This window comes from Pan troglodytes, chromosome 11 (genome assembly GCF_028858775.2).
Source record: "Pan troglodytes isolate AG18354 chromosome 11, NHGRI_mPanTro3-v2.0_pri, whole genome shotgun sequence".
Taxonomy (NCBI): domain Eukaryota; kingdom Metazoa; phylum Chordata; class Mammalia; order Primates; family Hominidae; genus Pan; species Pan troglodytes.
In genome coordinates, this window is record NC_072409.2 from 2,222,977 (window position 1) to 2,242,182 (window position 19,206).

Here is a 19,206-nt window from a genome sequence, read left to right on the forward strand (position 1 = left end):
GGATGATATTCCATCACCTCTGTCAGATTCTGCTTACTAGTCAGTCACCAGGCCTAGGCCACTCGCAAGGGGAGGACATTACAGGAGGCGTGAGTATAGGTGGCGTGATCTGTGGGGACCGTTGCAGAGGCTGCCCACCACAAGGGGTTAAAACCTATAAAACTTCGAAGTTGGATTTAATAATTTTCAATTACTAGGAAATAGATAAAAAGAAATTTTCTGTCCTTCACAGAACACTAAAGTATGTATTGGATTTTTTATCCCCCCTGAATTTTGTTGTGTGTGTGCTTCCCAGTTGAAGCAGTAATTCAGGTTCATTAATGTTTACTTCAAAGCCGAAGTGGAGTCTTGACTCACACAGTTCAACGCTCTTTCCAGTAAGATTCTCAAATTCCTTTACAGTTATTTTTTGCCACATAACAAACTAACCTAAAATGCTGGGGCTTAAAGCAGCCACCACTGTGTTTGCTTATCATGCTGTGGATCAGCAGTTTGGGCTGGGCTCGGCTGGGCGGTTCTTCTGTGAGTTGCTGCTTGGGCCCACTCGTGTGTGTCTGCCTTCATCTGGTGGCAGTTGGTCAGTCCAGGGGACCTTGGAATGCCTCGTACTCCTGAACGTGGCTTCCCCACCAAGTAGCACCAGGTTCAGGCAGGACCCCCTGAGAGTCCACCTCAGTGTGGAGTCACATAGTATCACTTCCGCCGCATCCTGTTGACCCAGCCTAAATTCGTGGTGAGAGAAATAGATTCCACCTGTTAATGGGAGAGTGTCCCGGGATGGGGGCACTATAGTGGCCTTCTGAAAATCTGTTTTGGCCCTCCTCAAGGTGATATTGGATTACTGCTTCTCGGGGGTCTGGTTGGGGGAGAGGGTGGGTTTTAACCTCAAATCCTTTTCATAATCATACAGAAAAAAAGAGTAGTATGTTTTTGGGGAGAAACCTTGGGAGCTGTCCAAACAGAAATTGAAATCACAGCATCCGCACTGCCTGATCTAATGCCCAGCTAGACCATGCAAACCTGATTCCGACCGAATGCCCAGCCAGACCATGTAAATCTGATTCCGACCGAATGCCCAGCCAGACCATGTAAATCTGATTCTGAGCTGTGCACAAGGCTCACACCTGTAATCCCAGCACTGGAGGTTGCAGTGAGCCAAGATCATGCCACTGCACTCCAGCCTGGGCAACAGCAAGACTGTCTCAAAAAAAAAAAAAAAACACAACAAAACTGCTTCTGAAGCGTGAGCCTGAGTTAGGAAACCTCACGTTTACACATGGAAAGTTCTGGTGAGGAGATGAGCTGACATGCCGTCCCCCTTTCCGTCTGCTCTGATCACACGGGCACATGCAGGCATGAGGAACGGCTCCTTGAAGGCAGTGTGGGTACAGTGTTGGCCGAGGGGAGAAGTTGAGTGACCGGGGTATTTGATTTTAAACTCTTCTAGGACCAGCCCTAGTGTAGTGGAATTGTAAGAGCAGTGTGATGGCAAAGCACACTGCTAGCAAGACCCTCAGCGCTCCTTCCGCCCATCAGCATATTGGAAGCAGCCTCCAGGAGTAGCCTCCTGCCAAGAGAATTGGGTCAGAGGCGACCACGGGATTAAGTCTTGGAAGGTTTTTCTTCTCTTTACTGTATGTTTAAGCCCCATCTAGTAAAATGCCTGCGAAGGCCTCTAATCCTCCCACAGGTAGAGGTTTATGGTTCTTGTCCACTTTAAAGATTAGGGTGGCCCCGCGCCTGCGGTGATGTGGGGAAGAGGAGGGGGATTACGTGGAGATGCAAGGCAGATGTCTGTGGAGCCCTCCCGGCAGGAGAGCAGGGCAGACGGGCCGGGTCACAGGGCCAGCGCCTGCGGTCCCATCTGAGACACCGCCCAGCTGCCCTGGACACGCTCAAGGCTGAGGAGGAGGTGCTCTGCTCTGCTCTGCTCTCACCTTTCTGGGTGAAATAAACAAGAAGTGTCGGGATTCGGGACCGACCAGGACGCTGAGGTCAGGGCCTGCACGCAGCTGTGTTTTGCAGGGAGCCACGACAAGCGTCAGGCCTGCACTCACGCGGGAAGCTCCCCCAGGGCCTGCTGTCGATGAAGACGGATTCATTCGCGAAAGCATGTCTTTTTTTAATGCTGACATGTAATCTGTTTTAATCTCATGGGTCTCCTATCTGTGCGTTCAAGCTCCTGTGTCAGTCGTCTGAGTGGGGACTGCCGAGCCCCGCCCCGTGCTGCCCCCTTGGTTTTCTCAGGGGTTCCCCTTGGTTGCGGTGCTGGCTGCTTCCTGCCACCTGTGGGCAGGCGTTGCTTTCTTGAGATGTGTGTTGTTCATTCACAGTATCTGCGGAAGCGCCCCAGCCTGTCCATGTCAGTTAATACGTTCGGTGGCACAAACTCTGGCTGTGGGTGCACCCGTCCCTGTGCCTGCCCACCTGCTCCACGTCCTCACGCCCGTGGCTGGCAGCAGCTTAGAGTCACTTCCTAAGGCCGTGTCCCCACTTGGGCTGGTGTCCTGCAGGGCTTTCAAACACGACAGCTGCAGGTTTAGAATGAGCAGAGTCATTGCCCTGGCACCAGCCCCTGAGAGTTGCTTGTAAGGCAAGAGAGACTGCACCCAGCTGGCAAATCCCGGGGAAGAACGGCACTCCGGGCGTTCTGGCACAGATGGCTGGAAGACTGGTGGGAGGTGTGAGGCGCCCCTGGAAGGGCTCCTTTGGGTCCTGGCGGCCGAGTCCGTGGCTCATCCTCCTGGCACCAGGGCATCTGGGGAGCATGTCTGCCCTCTGGGCTGTCCACAGTCATTGTGTCTCCAGAGCCTGCAGCACCCGTGGGTGTGTTGGACATCTTGGCAGGTGCTGGCTTCTGGTCTGTGCCCACAGCCTGAGGCCCCTGGGGAGACATGAGGTGGCTTCCGGACATGTCAGGAGCGGTTTCCCCCCAGGCTCTCTGGACAAGCGTGGGGTCAGGTGATGCCCACGCACCTGCCGCACCTGCCGTTGTCAGCAGTGTTTCTTCCCCTGCAGGCTTTGAAGACGACCCCCAGGCTGTGCTGCAGACAATGAGGAGGTACATTCACACCTTCTTTGGGTGTAAGGAATGTGGTGAGCACTTTGAGGAAATGGCTAAAGAATCCATGGACTCGGTGAAAACCCCAGACCAAGCCATCCTCTGGCTGTGGAAGAAGCATAATATGGTGAACGGCCGCCTGGCAGGTGAGAAGCCCCTGGGCATGGGGGGCTCAGCACGGGCGGAGGGAGGCCCTGGTCCTGGGACAGCAAGGACGGCACGGCTGCGGTGGGGCTTGTCCCTGAGCTTTGTGGCCTCGTGCCACCCACTGTGCTGACGGGATCAGGACTTGGGTGGCTGAGAGCTGCCAGAGCTGCAGCCTTTCCCAGGCTGCTTCTGTCCCCGGCTTTCTAGATGCTTCTCTCACTCCGGGGGCTCTTCGACCCTCGTGGAAATGGGTGTGGCTCTTTCTTCCCCCATCGGTACCCACTGGTAGCCCGTTAGACTCTGAAGATGTTTTTGACTCTGGAAAGCTTGGAACGTAATTAATTTTTGATGAGGAATTTTAGTAGTATGAAAATCTGTTGTCCAAACGTAAACCAAACCTCTCAAAGTGCTTTGTTTTGTTAAAAAAAAAAAATAATTAAATAGGGCACATGTATTTTCTCAGAGTTAAGTACTTCAAACTGTTCCTAAATCAGTGGCAGATTAAAATTAGGCTTAAAAATAATTCCACTGAGAAATCTTTATAGAGATGAATAGAAAATGCCACAAAACTATTGGTTTTTATTTAATCCACTGTGTTAGAAAAACATATTACAGCTGAAGCACTAAAGAAATTGGTTTTTCTTTGCCCTGAGCCTGACTGTCGGGGCCGGGGCCACGTGACGAAGGCACCGTGTGTCTGCGGGGTTTGTTCCCTCGGTCAGCGCAGCTTCTCCGTCTCTCCGCCCTGGCAGCCTCTGCATCGCCGCCGCCCACAGAGCTCCCTGTGCTTTCCCCGAGCCCTCGGCTCTGAGGCAGTGGGACCAGGACCCTCGCCAGGCCTGCCTGGACCTGGAGCCCCTGCTGCTACCTGTGGCCCCAGCCCGCATGTGCCCCCACTCCCCCAGTCATGAGACTGTCTAGAAAGGGGCCTTACAGCCCAGTGTGATTGTCACTCCTGAGATTCCCACTCCAGTCCCACCTCCAGCCTGTGCATTGAGACCCAAGCTCCTGGGAGGCCCCTCGGAGATGTGCCTGGGGTCTTCTGCCCAGGGCTGGCACCTTATTTGACAGTCCTCCATGAGGCTCTGGCAGCTTCTGACCAAGGCGCCACTGGTCTGTGCTTGTCCCCTCTGGCTTCATGTGCAGCACCTGCTGCCGGTTGGCAGGATAAGCGCGCGGTCAGTGACTGGCCCGAGTAGGGCATCTCTTGATTTCAGGCACGTCTCAAGTCCCCCAGACAAACGTGGTTGTGTTTACATTCACTTCTGGAAGCTCTGTGAGGGTGGCCAGGTGTCAGCAAGTCGGGTCGCAGGGGCTCCGAGAGCTGGGAGGCGCCGTGTGCCGTGGCTTCTGCATGACGGATGCCTGTTGGGCCTGGAAGTGAGCACATGTCACTTCAGAACCGAGTTTTGGAGATCTTGAAGGGATTTGTAGTCCGGAAAGGGCCAGTGTACCTGAAGTGCAGTGGAAATTCATTGCTGCCCCTCTGCCCTTTCCTGAAGGTGCACCTAAGGCCCACTGTCCATAGAACCCAGGTGGCCGGGGCACCATGGGCAGTAGAGCCCAGGTGGCCAGGGCTCTGTGGGTAGTGGGCCTCAGGTGCACCCTCAGGAAAGGGCAGAGGGGCAGCAGTGGGGGGAGGGGCACACAGGCAGCACTGTGCGGAGAAAGGCCTCCAGGTGAGAGCTGCATGCTCCATTTTGGAAGTGGAGTGCTGGGTGGTTTGGGACAGGTGTGGTCTGGGAAGTGGCGGAGGCCGAGCGTGTAGCGTCTCCTCACTTGCAGGCTATGGGAACCAGCAGAGGGGAACACGTGCGCAGGGGCCTGCAGAAGCAGGATGTTATCTGGGCCGCACTGCAAGGGACGGGTGGGTGGGAAGGGCAGGGAGGGAGGCCTGGCAGGACCCTGGGCCAGGGCAGTGGAGGCCCGTGGTGGGTGGGAGTGGGAGTCCGGTTGCCGCACGCTGCACGTGGCTGCACAAAGCCTCCTTCCCTCTGGCTCTCCCGCTTCCTTTTCTTCCTAGGCCATCTGAGTGAGGATCCCCGGTTTCCAAAGCTTCAGTGGCCCACTCCGGACCTCTGCCCAGCCTGCCATGAGGAAATTAAGGGCCTGGCCAGCTGGGATGAAGGCCACGTGCTCACACTCTTGAAGCAGCACTACGGCCGCGACAACCTCTTAGACACGTATTCCGCAGACCAGGGGGATTCCAGTGAAGGAGGAACCCTGGCCAGGGGTGAGGAAGAGGAGAAAAGACTCACTCCCCCAGAGGTGTCCCATGGAGACCGAGACACCCAGAGCGTCCGTCCACCCGGTGCACTGGGCCCCAGGCCTGCCCTTCCAGAGAGCTTGCATCACAGCTTGGACGGGAAACTCCAGAGTCTGGATGGGCCCGGGGCCCACAAGGAGGTGGGCGGGGCCGCACCCTTCCTCGGGGTTGACTTCTCCAGCCTGGACATGAGTCTCTGTGTCGTGCTGTACGTGGCTTCATCCCTGTTCCTGATGGTGATGTACTTCTTCTTCCGGGTGAGGTCCAGGCGGTGGAAGGTCAAGCACCACCACCCGGCCGTGTGAGTGCCCGGGTGCTGCCAGCCACGGCGGAAGCTCCCTTGGAGGCAGCCCTGCCCTGTGCCACCTGCAGCTTTAATATTTATGATCAGGGATTTTATAAACATGCGGGCCTGGTTTCACATCGGATGGCACCTTTTGGCTTCAAAGTCCTGGTTTTACAAATGCTCTTCTAACAAGGGAAGAACACGGGGTAATTTTGTGGGGATATTTGCATTCCTGGCGTACTCAAGTCTGTTCATGCTCCTTTTGCAGGTCTTACAGCAAAAAGACTTCTGTATTTTTACTCTTCTAGATGTGAAAAGAGGGTGCAGAGTCCAGGCCAGATAGTCTTCCCCACACACTTTCATCTCGTTTCCTCCACTCCGCCCCATCCTGCAGGGCCTTGTTTTTGTATTTGGAGAACCTCGCCCATCCCCCCCGCGGCTCCTGGCTCCCCCCCGCCCCCCCTGTGGCCCTCCCTGCACCCTCCACTCCCCTCGCTCCCCCTCCTCCCGCACCCCCGCTCCCCCCACGCCCCCTGCTCCAGGCTGCCAAGTGTTTTCCTTTAGCCGGGCGGGGACAGAGCAGAGCCGGAAGCGCAGTCGGCCTCTGCAGCCCCTCCAAGCAAGTGCTCCAGGGACTACCCTGTGTTTGTAGCTGCTTCCCTAGGGCAGGTTCCCGAGGGCTCTCCTTGTTCCTCCGGGTGTTCCACACCAGACGTGGGGATTTCAACAGGGGAGGAGCCCAGGAATTGTGTGGCTGTGCTGCGTTTCAGAAAATAACCCCCAGAGGCCTTGGGCTGTGGACTTGGGGGTTGGAAGGATGGGGGCTCATTTAACCCTCAGAGGCAGCGCCTTTGTCTGTCTATCTGGTGACAAGAGAGAGACAAGTAAATGGGGGCCATTGGGACGGCGGGTCCCTGGAGGGCAGCTCTGGGCTCAGCGGGCAGTGCTTAGAGCAGAGGCCCCTCTGTTGGGGGATGGGGAGGAGAGCAGTCTGCCCTTGGGAGCGTAGGCCCCAGGGAGACTTCTAAAGCCCCCCCTGTCGTCTGCTCTTCACCCAGCACCACAGAGGCACCTGCCACACACACAAGCATCTCACTGGGCCCACGGAGGGGCCTGCGCCAGGCTGCCTTTGCCTGAAGCTGTTTTGGGAAGGGTCTCCACACAGGCACTGATCTCCCAAGCTTTGGTCATGATGTCTTTTACCATTTGATAATTTTAAACGTTGTTTTTAAACCCAAAACATTTAGTGGTCAGTTGCCTCTGAAGATGTAAACAAACAAATACACTATTTCTGGGAACATTTATATTGAGATTCTTTGTGACTATTGGTGTGTCTCACAGGCAAAATTTGATTTGGCTAAAATAGGCTCAGATGTATTTGTGTGCCTGTGTGTGTGTGTGTGTGTGTGTGTGTGTGTATGAGAGAGAGAGAGAGACTTTGACAGTTGTAGATATTTTTTCCGCTTTGCCTACTTTATGTTGTATACTCATGTGTTTACTAACAAGTTGATGACATGGATGTATTCATAAGACCATGTAATATTGATGTGATTGTTGCCGCTTGAGAAAAAAAGGCAACAGCTGATTCTTTCAACAACTGTCACCGAACGGCTGGGCTGAGAACGCTGCCCAGGGCCCTGCAGCTGGCGGGAGAGGTGTCTGGTGGGAGCGGTGTCTGGTGCGTCAGCCTGCTGCTTCATGTCTCACTCGAGAGTTGCTTCTGGTTTCACACTTTTTAACCCCTCTGTGCTTTAGCAGCCGTGACCTTGCCTTCATTGCTTCATCCAGTGCAGGCCTGGGTTATTGAAGACACCAAAGTGTTTCTCTTCCAGTTTGAAAACCAGGCAGGTTTACACGTGGGTTTCAGTGTATTTGCCTTTGAACCCTTCAAACTAAACTTTAGCCTTTTGGCTGGTGTTGAATGTCTTTAGCTGGGGTGACCTGGAGTGACCTGGGACGGTGTTGTGGTTTACCGTCTCCAGCTTCAGCCTTTCCAGAAACCCTTGTGGAGGGCAGTGTTGGCATCATATTGCAGTTTGAGGTCACCACTATTTGGGGAACAAACTTGCGTCCTGCTGAGGGGCAGGATTTTCAGCAGAGCGTCGGTGGGGCTGGGCCGTCGTGGAGGTGGCCCCAGGAGTCATATGGCCATACTCAGACACACCTCGTGTGGCCTGCTCAGAGCTGGATGCCACCTTTAGGCAATGTTTAGAGTCTATTTTCTAAAGTTTTAAGTATTTTAAGAGGTATTGAGACTAATGAATATAATAGTTCAGTAATTTAAATGCTTATTTATTTTCAGTGGAAGGATTTTTATTAAAAAGAAGCTAATTGACATGGAAATGTCAGTGAAATTTCTTACCTGCAAGGAAAGTGAACATTTTGTATTTAAGTAAACTATAATGTGCACATTTTAATAAAGAAATCTGACATTTGAAGAAATGGTGATTCTTTTGAAATGTGAACCAGCTCTACCAGTGGGAGTTGTGGTAGAGGCGGTGGGTGCAGAATGGACCCCTCTTTTGTTCACGTACTGGACATCTGAAATCCTGGAGCTTCTCCCATCGAATCATTGGCTTTTGGGACACAGCCCGAGGGTCGGATGGAAAGTGGAAGATGGAAAGCAGTGATAGATCATCTCCCTGGAGCTGATCTGGACGAGACTCACAGGACAAGACCCTTGATTTTACACAGGTTAAAGGGCAGCTGAGATGCATGTCAGCTACACACTTCAAAGAGCACGTGCGGCAGCCCAGCCTGAGGGCACCTCAGAGGACCCCCAGCTTGCTTGAGTGGCCATCCCTCTGCTTCCTGGGTGTGTGTCCTGCTAAGGCTGTTTGTGGTGTTCTGTGGTGTGCCCTTGACCCCGTGTTGTCTTCTGCCCCTCCCCTACTTTTGCTGTGCCAGTGGGGGCAGGGCAGTGGTCTCCAACAGTCTTGCCTGTGGCCGTGGAGGAGGCCGGTTGGCACCTCCCTGGCCAGGCTGTGCAGAGGCTGGCAGTAACTCAGTCACTCGTCAGGCACCGAGCAGACACCAGCCTGGGTGTGTACTGGGCGATTCCTTCAGGCCCTGCCTATGCCCAAGGTCTTGAGTCCTCAGCAGTGCTTTTGTTACAGGGGAATGCAGGTGCCTCTCCTGGCAGCCTGGAGGGGTGCGGGCTGAGCTCCTCCCAGAAGTTGGGGGTTGAGTTCAAGGAGGTTAAGAGTGGAAAGTTCCCTGACCAGCAAAACACCTGCAGGAGAGTGCCCCAGTGAGCCCTGGGCTGGAGGTGATCACGCATGGGGCTGCCCCGGGGCACGGCCTGGGCACTGCCTTCCAGAGGCTGCACGCCAGAAGGGTAGGGTCAGTGTCCTCCTGCCCTGCGGCTGGACGACCCGCTTGCTGCGAAACTCGGCGAATCCCAGCGCCTCAGCGGGGCCTGGAGCTTAGGGAGGAGCGGGCACGGCCACCCTGGGTCTCAGAGGGGTGAGGGCGGGGGCTGCCCTGAGTGCGGCCCAACCCAGCCAGGGAGGGAGGCGCGCCCGACACGGGGCAGAGGCGGGGGTGGGGACCGGGGCGACGAGAGGGGCCCCGGGAGGTCGGCGGGCGCGCGGGCGGGGCGGGCAGCGGGCGCCTCCTTCAGCACCGCGGACAGCGCCAGGCCCAGTGGCTCCCGGGCTCCCTGCCCCGCACGACGCGGCGGGACTTGGGAGCCCCGAACCCTCCAGGGGACGCTGACCTAGGAGGAGCGCGTCTCGCGCCACTCGGCCTGGTGGCCGCGATGCTGCTGGAAACGGGGCTCGAGCGCGACCGAGCGAGGCCCGGGGCCGCCGCCGTCTGCACCTTGGGCGGGACTCGGGGTAAGCCCCAGCAGGACACTGAGGACAGAAACGGCAAGGGCGGCAGAGGCGCGAGGAAGGGGGTGCGTGCAGGGCCAGCGGCCAGGCAAAGAAAGTCCCGCCGCTCTGCAGGCGGGACACAGAGATGGAAACTGCAGAGAGTGAGTTTCCAGATCCCAGGGTGGTGGGGAGGGCCTGACGCTGGCCTGCAAGAGTGCGGGACAGCGGTTGGAGTGGAGGCCCCTAGAAAAAAAGGGGGCATCGCAGGCACAGCTGGGGGGCGATGGGGCCGACCAAGGGGTGCTAGGTTCCCCCGGTGACCAGTGCCCATCAGCTCTTGCACACAGCCCGGCCCAGGTCTCTGGACCCCACAGCAGGGGACCCAAGCCTGTGTCTCCCGCCTGAACCACCCTCCCCAAGGGCCATTCCATCACCACGGACGCTGGGAAATAATGGAGGCATTGTTGGAGGGCTGGCCAGATGCCAGCAGGGTGGGCCGCCTCCTTAACCTGCCGCCGCCCCTTCCCCAGTCCAGCCACACACGACCCCTGATCGCTTCGGCAGCAGCTGACACTCAGCCACCTGCACCCAGCACAGCCCGCACACACTCGGCTTTGCACCCGCGTGTCCTTGCCCTGGCCCTTCTTGGGTAACAAGTGCTGTGCAAAGTGAAGGGGCAGAAAGCTGGCTGCATGGGCCACTGCTCAAAACGGACACATTGGACCTGCTGGGAGCTGGGAGGGAGGGGTTGTGGTTTCTTGTGTCCATCCTTCTGGGCCTGGGCCCTTAAAGCTCACAGTCCAGAAGCCATAGGCAGAGTGGACAGAGTATTGCTGTGAGACCCACAGGGAGAGGGACCTGCAGGATGGCATCAGCCCCTGGTCCCCCAACCCTTCCTGTGTGTTTCTGCTCACTGCCAGGGCACCCCTGCCTTTGCCATGTCCTGTGCTGCCGAGGGCCACCCACTGCTGTGTTCTTCCCCGGGTGGCTGCCCAGGGCTGGTGCTGGCCCAGGGCCCTCTGGGCAGGGGTGGGTGCGTCCCTCTGCCTGCAAGGACAGGTGGGTTCTGGAGAGCTCACCTGTGTGGACTGGGGCAAGAGGCTGAAATATCAGGTAAGGGACCGTGTTCCAATGGAGCCGGAGTGCTGGGGGCTGGAAATGGAAGGTGTGCCCTGGGGCTTCCCCAGCTCGGCCCCTCACGACCCGAGGTCTTGGCTGCGTGTCCAGGACACAGAGCCTGTTCTCTCTCAAGGATTGCCCTTCCTCCCTGAGTCGTCCGGGGCCGCAGTTCCAGGGGTGGAGCCCAGAAGCCTGTTAGCATCTGGGATCGGTCCGGCACCTTGCGGTTCCGGTAGGCAGCCCTCGGCGCCACACTCACCCCTTCTGCGTTTCGGGTTGAGCTCCCGCCGACCATCTGCTGCTCCCGAGGCCAAACCTCAGCGGCGGGAGGACCCGGCTGCCTTCTCGACCCCTCTCCCGGGAACCTTAGCCCTCCTGGCGTGTGCTCCAGCTCAGGCCTCTGCCTCCGGCCCGCTCCGGCGCAGGAAGCTGCGGGGCCGGGACGAACGCTGGCGGGAAGCCCTGACCTGGGCCCTCCCTTACCGGTGCCCGCCCTCGGGCCGGGCACGCGGGGCGGCCTCTGGGCACCGCAGGTCCCGGCGCAAAGGCGCTCAGAGTCCGCAGTGGCCCGGGCCGGTCTCCGCGACCCCCGGCCCCGCCCCGCACCGCGGCCCCGCCCCCCGGCCGCTCCGCCCTCCGCTCGGCCAGAGGCTCCGGGCCCCAGGGCGGCCCGCGGGCGCAGCGCCCAGCAGCACCCGGAGTCGCTTGGACGCCGGTTCGGGGCAATTGCGGGGTGGCGTCGCTGGGCCCGGGAAAGTTCGGGACTGGAGAGTGGCGACGCCGGGAGGCGGGACCCATGGAGGCGCGCGGGGAGCCGGTCCCGGCCCGGGAGTCGGCGGGAGGCGACCTGCTGCTAGCACTGCTGGCGCGGAGGGCGGACCTGCGCCGAGGTGGGTGCCCGGGCCGAGCGGCTGCACCGGGGAGACCAGGAGATCCTCAGGCCTTTCCGGGCCTGGCCGCGGAGGCTGGCAGGAGCTAGAGGATCTGGGCGGGAGTGGGTGCGAGGACCCCGGAACGTCCGCGCCTGGGCGCCTCAGCCTGTATTTGTTGCAGGGCCCCTGGCCTGGGTTGTCAGGGAGTGAGTGAGGTTGTGGCACTGCGCTGCTCCGGCCAGGGAGCTCTCGGGGGTCCAGGGTGGGCTTAGGAGACCTCTGCAGCCCTGAGCCAGCTCCCTGGGCTGGAGGAGGCGCAGGGAGCAGTGGCGGGGCAGTGACCACGGGACAGGAGGGTCCCCAAGAAGGCCGCCCCAGCCGGACTCTTTCCACGTTCCAGCGGAACAGAGTCAGATGCAGGGGCCAAGGTCGAGCTGAACTCCGACCGTCGGTCTCCCCGAAGTCAGGTTTCAGCGTCTGCGCCCACAGACACCTGCTCGGTTTATCCCCGCTCAGGGCCCGTCTGTAGGAAAAAGCCTCTCTTCTCCAGGCCCCCCAGTTTCCTGGTGGCACCACTCTAGCTCCCAGCACTTTGGTTCTTAGAGAACCTGGGCAGTTCTCCTCGACTCCCGGGCCAGCTGGAGCCGCAGGATGGGGAAGGAGGCCCCGGAGCCAGCGGGGAGTGAGAGGGACCGGCCGGCGGGAAGGGGGTTACATCCAGGCTGTGGGGGCTCGCGGTTCCCTACTTATTTATTTATTTTTCGACGGTTCCTGGGAGGGGTTGGCCGCGGGGGCTGGGGGGCGGAGAGAGGGAGGGAGGAAGGAGGACTGCGCGCCCGCGCTCGGGAGAGCTGGCCGGAGCGGGCGGGCTGGCGTCCAGGCTCCGCCGACCCCGCCATCCCTGACACAGGAGACCCCGCCGGGGCTGGAGTCGCCATGCAGCGTAAGGCTGGGGTCGCGGGCGCGGCGCGGGGTGGGCTGGGGCGGCTTTTGCCCGAGGCGGGCTCCGGCGGCGAGCTGCGGCCGAGGCGCTGTCCGGTCCGCGGTGCTGAATCTGCGCTGTGTCGGCCTGTCGGGCCGCCCCGCTCCGAGCCGGGTCCTCGCCTGCGATCGCTGCCCACGATGGGGACCCCGGGCGCGCAGCGGGTCCTCGACGCTCCGCACCCGGAGCTGCGGTTTTGCCGGATGCGGGGCGCATTCATCGCCGGTTTCCTGCCACTGCGTGGGGAGGCGCAGCCCAGTTTTTTCCGCCGGAGGTCGAGGGAGCCCCTTCCTGGTGTCTCTCACCCACTGGGAGATGGGCTGGAGCCGGCGGGGTCCACAGCCAGGGAGGCGGGTGCAATATGTCAGTAAATCCCGGTCCCTTCAGCGGGCACTCCTCTCTTCCAGAGACTTTTTCTAAGTGAAGAGGGAGTCCTCAGCCCTTGACACCTGGAAAACCCGCTCACAGACTCGAGGCTCCCACAGGGCACCCTTGGACCTCCCCAGCGTGGTTCCTCCAGGGGGCCTGCGGTACCGAAGTGGGGTATGGGGGGCAGAAGCAGCGGGAAGCCAGACGTTTGAGTAACTCTCACGGTGTTGGGGGCACCCATGCCTGACACAAAGGCAGTGGATCGGCTTGTCCAGTCCACTCATAAGTAATTTTGCGGCTGCCCAGTGATGGGGAAGGCATTGATATTTACCCCGGAGGCCTGCAGACAGGGCCACCAGGCAGGGCAGCCACATGTGCGAGGAGTCCCTAGAAAGAGTGGCCATGACGCTTAACATGAAGGAGACCCGATGGGGTGCCCCAGCTCCGGGTGATGGTGAAGACCCGTTTCCCTATGTTTCCTGCCAGGCTTCAGAGAGCAGATCACCCTGGGGTGGGGTTTTCATTTGAGCTCCACATGCACCCTTCTTGGCACTGGCAACATTTTGTAATTGAGTATTCAGCCTCGTGAAACGGCCTGGGCTGCTTTCTTGCTCACACGCATTTTTAGACCGATGTCAGTTTCCCCTTAGCTCCTGACATAGGATGCGGCGCCTGCACACTCCCGGAACTTGCGGGGCCACTTAAGCTGGCTGGGGAAGAGGGTGTGTAGGGAAAGGAGGACCCCTCAGCAGCCCTGAGTCCTGTGGGCCGGAGGGGAGGCTGGCTCGCGTTGGGGTGGGAAGGTGGCTTCACTGCCTCCTGTTCTACGAGGTGACCCAGAACTTCCTGGTGCCCACAGAGATCCCGCTGTGCGCCGGCTGTGACCAGCACATCCTGGACCGCTTCATCCTCAAGGCTCTGGACCGCCACTGGCACAGCAAGTGTCTCAAGTGCAGCGACTGCCACACGCCACTGGCCGAGCGCTGCTTCAGCCGAGGGGAGAGCGTTTACTGCAAGGACGACTTTTTCAGGTGAGCCCCGAAACCTCACCTCAGCGTGGGAGCGGAGGGCACGCCTGCCCCAGGGACTCCTCCCCTCACAATCACCAAGGCCAGGCCCTCGAAGCCCGCGTCTCTCACAATCCCAGCCCACTCCTGTCACCCAGGCAGGGCACCCTGCGGCCTGGCCAAATTAAGGGTGGGGCCTCTCCATGGGTGCTCCCTGGGTGGCTGGGCCTGGCTGGGACATCAGCAAGTATTATTTGGGGAAAAAAAGCAATTTATTACCTAAATCACAGAAGCAGTCATTAGAGAAGATACACCCCTATTTGTAGGATTCTACTGGACTTAGTTCCTCCGAAGTTGGTGATGTTTTAGTTCCTAATGCTGGCACCCAGCGGCTCTGGCCCAGTGGCCTTCATGGCTCCAGCTGTGGGGTGTGAGGGACTGGCCCCAGATGGGTCCTCTCCCTCCGGATTCACCTTCCCAGATCCAGCATGGGTCCTGCAGGCCATGGCGGCTGGGCTCCCCGAGGTCTTTCTGAGATTGAGGTTCCCTTCTCAGTGGGAGTGGGCAGCTCTGCCCCGGCGGCCAGGCTGGCGACCACCCTGCAGGGCCGGACAGAGCCTTCCTCCGGGGCCGCCTTCCCAGGCAGCCGCTTGCCGCTCTCCAACCCGCTCGGGGCGAAATGAGCCTCGCGCTTCCGCGCTGAGCCCGGCCCTGTGCGTCCCGCAGGCGCTTCGGGACCAAGTGCGCCGCGTGCCAGCTGGGCATCCCGCCCACGCAGGTGGTGCGCCGCGCCCAGGACTTCGTGTACCACCTGCACTGCTTTGCCTGCGTCGTGTGCAAGCGGCAGCTGGCCACGGGCGACGAGTTCTACCTCATGGAGGACAGCCGGCTCGTGTGCAAGGCGGACTACGAAACCGCCAAGCAGCGAGGTCAGCCGAGGGGACGACGCTCCCACCTTTCCTGGTCTGAAAAAAATGGGGCTGAGGCCACGCCCAGGGGGGCGTCCGGGGAAATTCTCTCCCCAAGCGCTCACTAAGGGGGCCTGGGCTCGGGCGGTGTAGGCAGCAGGAAGCCGAGGCCGGGAACGGCGGAGTCACGGACAGACCCGCGCCCCGAACCGCTTCGTTCGGTCCGAAGTGTGCGGCTTTTCACCCCTGGTCGGAATTATCGCCCTAAATTCTTGGCCGCGAAGGCTGGGCCATACCCACACCCTTAGAATAAAGGGGAGCCCGCGGGGAAATCAGGGTGCTTGGAGAAGGGAGCCAAGGCTGAAGGCGGGGGCGCCGTGGAGGGTGGTGTGATTTTAGGGAAGACGCCGCCCCCACCCCCGCAGCAGAACCCGCCCTCCGCCGGCGCCCCCTCCACCCCGGCCCGGGTGCTGCCCGTTTTTGCCAATCGCTCCCAGCGCCCGCGCGTTCCGAGAAGCCTGTGGGGCGGGCTGGGGGTGGGCACCTGAGGCCCCGACGTCCCCGCGCCGGCCGGGGTGGGAGGGCTGGGGGTCCGGCTGGGGCCGGAGGGGCTGCCGCGCCTCAACGCTCGCCCGCCGCGCAGAGGCCGAGGCCACGGCCAAGCGGCCGCGCACGACCATCACCGCCAAGCAGCTGGAGACGCTGAAGAGCGCTTACAACACCTCGCCCAAGCCGGCGCGCCACGTGCGCGAGCAGCTCTCGTCCGAGACGGGCCTGGACATGCGCGTGGTGCAGGTCAGCGCTCGCCCCTGCTTCCCTCCCGCCCGCGGCCTTGGGGGCCCCCGCAGAGCCGGGCGGCCGCTCACCCCGCCCCGCCCCCAGGTTTGGTTCCAGAACCGCCGGGCCAAGGAGAAGAGGCTGAAGAAGGACGCCGGCCGGCAGCGCTGGGGGCAGTATTTCCGCAACATGAAGCGCTCCCGCGGCGGCTCCAAGTCGGACAAGGACAGCGTTCAGGAGGGGCAGGACAGCGACGCTGAGGTCTCCTTCCCTGGTAGGCGGAGGGATCGCGGAGCTCGGGGAGGGACGAGCGCGCGTCGGAGGGGTCGCAGGGGTCGCAGGGGTCCCAGGGGTCGCAGGGAGCCCGCGGATCTGAATTTCCCATGGAGTTAGTGGACTCCTTAAGTTCTACTTTCAAAAGCATTTCACTTACAGAACCTGCTCCCCCAGCACCCTCCCCGCCCTGGGTGGCCACTCCGGACCACTGCTTTTCCCCTGGTGGGGACACAATCCCTGTGGCCCGACCTGTCCCCAAGCTGGGCGCCTACGGGCTTTCTCATGGGGGGGTGGGCGTGTCCAGGCCGTCTCTCTAGCTCCTAGCCCTTGCAGTGATTTTTAGGAGAATGGGCAGTGCATTTCGGGAAAGACTGAGTCAAAGTCCCAGCTGCTTGGAGTTGGGGGAGGGGGCTACCTGGGGTCAGGGAGAGAAGGTTCCATACCCCTCTGTGGGGCCTGGATTATTTATTTCATTCTCCGGGCACCGGGGATGCTGCGTCCCCATCTGTTGATGCCCATCCTCAGAATGTGGACAAGACACTCTCTTTTGGGCTGCCTCGTGACCCGGGCTACTCACTCAGCCACTCTGGAACTAAATATCCTTGTCTGCAAAATGTGGGTGGTGGTATCTGTGCCCCCTTCCTAGGCTGCTGTGGGGCTGGTCCTGAAAGCCTGGGCCCTGGCTGGGCTGTTCCTGACTCTGATCCCACCAGGCCTGAGACACCTGGGCTGACTCAGGGGTGAGGGCAGTGGAGGGGCAGGGGCAGCCATGCTCCAACAGTAGAAGGGGCCTGTGCTGACCTGTCATGTGGTGTGGGGCAGCCACTCTTTCTCCGACCCAGGGGTGCCTCCGCCTGCGGGATGGGACTCCGAGGGGCCGCAGGTGGAGGGCAGGCGCTGACTGAGCCTCTGCTTCTGTTGCAGATGAGCCTTCCTTGGCGGAAATGGGCCCGGCCAATGGCCTCTACGGGAGCTTGGGGGAACCCACCCAGGCCTTGGGCCGGCCCTCGGGAGCCCTGGGCAACTTCTCCCTGGAGCATGGAGGCCTGGCAGGCCCAGAGCAGTACCGAGAGCTGCGTCCCGGCAGCCCCTACGGTGTCCCCCCATCCCCCGCCGCCCCACAGAGCCTCCCTGGCCCCCAGCCCCTCCTCTCCAGCCTGGTGTACCCAGACACCAGCTTGGGCCTTGTGCCCTCGGGAGCCCCCGGCGGGCCCCCACCCATGAGGGTGCTGGCAGGGAACGGACCCAGTTCTGACCTATCCACGGGGAGCAGCGGGGGTTACCCCGACTTCCCTGCCAGCCCCGCCTCCTGGCTGGATGAGGTAGACCACGCTCAGTTCTGACCCAGGCCCGGCTCCACCCTGCACCAGACACGAGGGAGCTGCCCCTGGGTGGGCGGCTCGGGGCTGCTGGGGTTTCCGAGGAAGTGGGGCCAGGGCGTCAAGGGAGGGCTGGTGCCTTCGGAGCCTCCCACTGCCGACCGCACAGCTCCCTCTCTGGGGGCTGAGGGACCCACCTGGCCCCTCCTCTGACACAGGGCTGGCCCGCCAGGTGGCCTCCCAGCAAGCCAGCCTTTTTTGTAAGCAAATTTCTCCCCTTTATTGACCAATTAACTGAGCACTTGCTGCTATTTCTAGACATGAAATGTCACCTTGCTGAGGCCCAGACCAGCCCAGCATAGCCCGAGGGCTGGAAAAACGCTTTCATCTCTAAAACTGAGAAATCATCATAATTGTGCTTTCACTTCCCAGGCTCCGTGTGTCTTGGAGCTGTCACCCCGAGGCTCCCTCTTTAGGTCGGAGATTGGCCTTGCCTGTCGAGGCAAGAGGATGCAGAGGCGGGGACACACCTGTCTCCTCCGGGAGAGGCCCCCTCCTCTCCCCAGACCACAGGGGGCCTCCCTGCCTCCAGCCCCACCTTCCCCGGGAGCAGCTTTCCCCAATCCCCAGGTCTCTAGATCATTCTGTTCTCGAGTATCCTGTGGAGGAGGCAAAAATGCCTGGCGCCCCTTCTCTCCAAGCTCAATTCTCTAAGCCCCTCAGGGTCTCCTCCTCACCCCACCCCAGGCCCTTGGTGTCCAGGCTGCACCCACAGATGTCTGTTGCCAAACAGCCTGCCAGCCCCAGATTGGGAAGTCTCCCCGCTGGAGAAGGGTGGGGCTCCTCTGAGCCTGCCCTGCCTCCTCCATCAGATCCTTTGCGAAGAAGTTTCTGGGAGACGCCCGCAGCTGTGCGTGCCCCAGACACAAAGCCTGGCCTGTGTGTAAGTCAAAGTCACTCCCGCAAACCTGAATCTCGAGCTACCTATTGGTTCTGTGAATGTTCTGTGTCTTTTATTTATTCTCGGGTGATCAGCTCTTTCCAAGACTTCAATAAATTTGTCAGTTACAGTCAATGGAAGGCCCGCGTTTTTTTGAGGCTGCGGGGGTTGGGGAGTGTTGGGTGTGGGGAACATTCTGTGAATGTTGAGAGGCAGCCCTGGAGGGGCCCTGAGTCCCCCTAGTTTGTTGCTTGGGCTGGCACCTACTATGAATTTGGGCTCTCTTTATCCCTGGATCTTGGCCATGCTCATGAGCACTGGAAGGAGGTGGGGGGAACAGCCCGTCCATTCCTGATGGAGGGGAGGGGTTGCGGTCTCCACACCCTGTCCCTGGGAGAGGCAGGGGTTGGGATGTCCAGAGAGCATGATGGGGGTGGGAGGTGGGCCGTGTGTGCCATTCACAGCTTGCAGCTGGCACCAACCCCAGTACATAGGCTGGTAGAGTGACCAGGCTCATGGTCATGGAAGTCTCTCCAGCTTGGATTCCAATCCTGGCTCTTCTAACTTGCTGTGTGACCCTGGGCTGGGGGCTGGAACCCTCTGAGCCCTGCTTCCCCGTCCCCACCCCCCACCCCCCCAACCCCGCCACCGTAAAGAGAAGACAGTGATGACAGTCCCCTCAGAGGGCAGAAAGAAGTTGTATGCGCCCCACCCCCACCCCCAGGTAAGTGCTCCTATAGGGGCAGTGGTAGAAGCAGGCAGGGTTGGCCCTTCCACCTTGGCCTTCCCTCCTGCAGGATGGGAGGGCTGGGCCTCCTCCCTGAGGGTCTCTTCCTCTGAGGGGGTCTCCCTGGAGCAGAGTGGGGGCTGGAGGGAGGAGGCCCCTTGGAGCCTGGGCTCCCTATTTCTCAGTGGACGGGGAGGGAAGGTGGAGGAGTCCCCATGCCTTTCATGGGGACCTTTGCACTGGCCTCAGTTCCCCCAGTAAGGGTGGGGAGGCCCCTCCAGAATGTGGCCAAGGGAAGCTGCTCTGAGCTGCAGACCCCCAAGTCTCTCCAG

The 19,206-nt window shown here is 60.3% G+C and overlaps 2 protein-coding genes across 5 annotated transcripts in view; both read left to right on the top strand.

Moving 5' to 3' along the window:
* Positions 1-8,202, top strand: part of QSOX2 (quiescin sulfhydryl oxidase 2) — a 38,975-nt gene extending 30,773 nt beyond the window's left edge. For both annotated transcript variants that reach the window (XM_016962088.4, XM_016962089.4), the window contains 2 exons: positions 3,019-3,207; positions 5,232-8,202. In XM_016962088.4, the coding sequence (XP_016817577.3) occupies positions 3,019-3,207; positions 5,232-5,779 (737 nt within the window). In that variant the 3' untranslated portion in view covers positions 5,780-8,202. The remainder of the gene's footprint in view (positions 1-3,018; positions 3,208-5,231) is intronic.
* A 1,191-nt stretch (positions 8,203-9,393) lies between these two features.
* Positions 9,394-18,282, top strand: LHX3 (LIM homeobox 3). Of its 3 annotated transcripts, none has more exons than XM_054658520.2 (6): positions 9,394-9,599; positions 13,780-13,951; positions 14,654-14,856; positions 15,479-15,630; positions 15,718-15,886; positions 16,813-18,282. In XM_054658520.2, exons 1-6 carry the CDS (start codon positions 9,521-9,523, stop codon positions 17,229-17,231), a joined length of 1,194 nt encoding a protein of 397 aa, XP_054514495.1. In that variant the 5' UTR covers positions 9,394-9,520; the 3' UTR covers positions 17,232-18,282. The 3 variants fall into 3 exon arrangements, with proteins under 3 accessions (XP_054514495.1, XP_063643480.1, XP_001171089.1); XM_063787410.1 differs by lacking the exon at positions 9,394-9,599 and adding an exon at positions 9,647-10,691; XM_001171089.6 differs by lacking the exon at positions 9,394-9,599 and adding an exon at positions 11,330-11,587.
* The last annotated feature ends 924 nt before the right edge of the window (positions 18,283-19,206 follow it).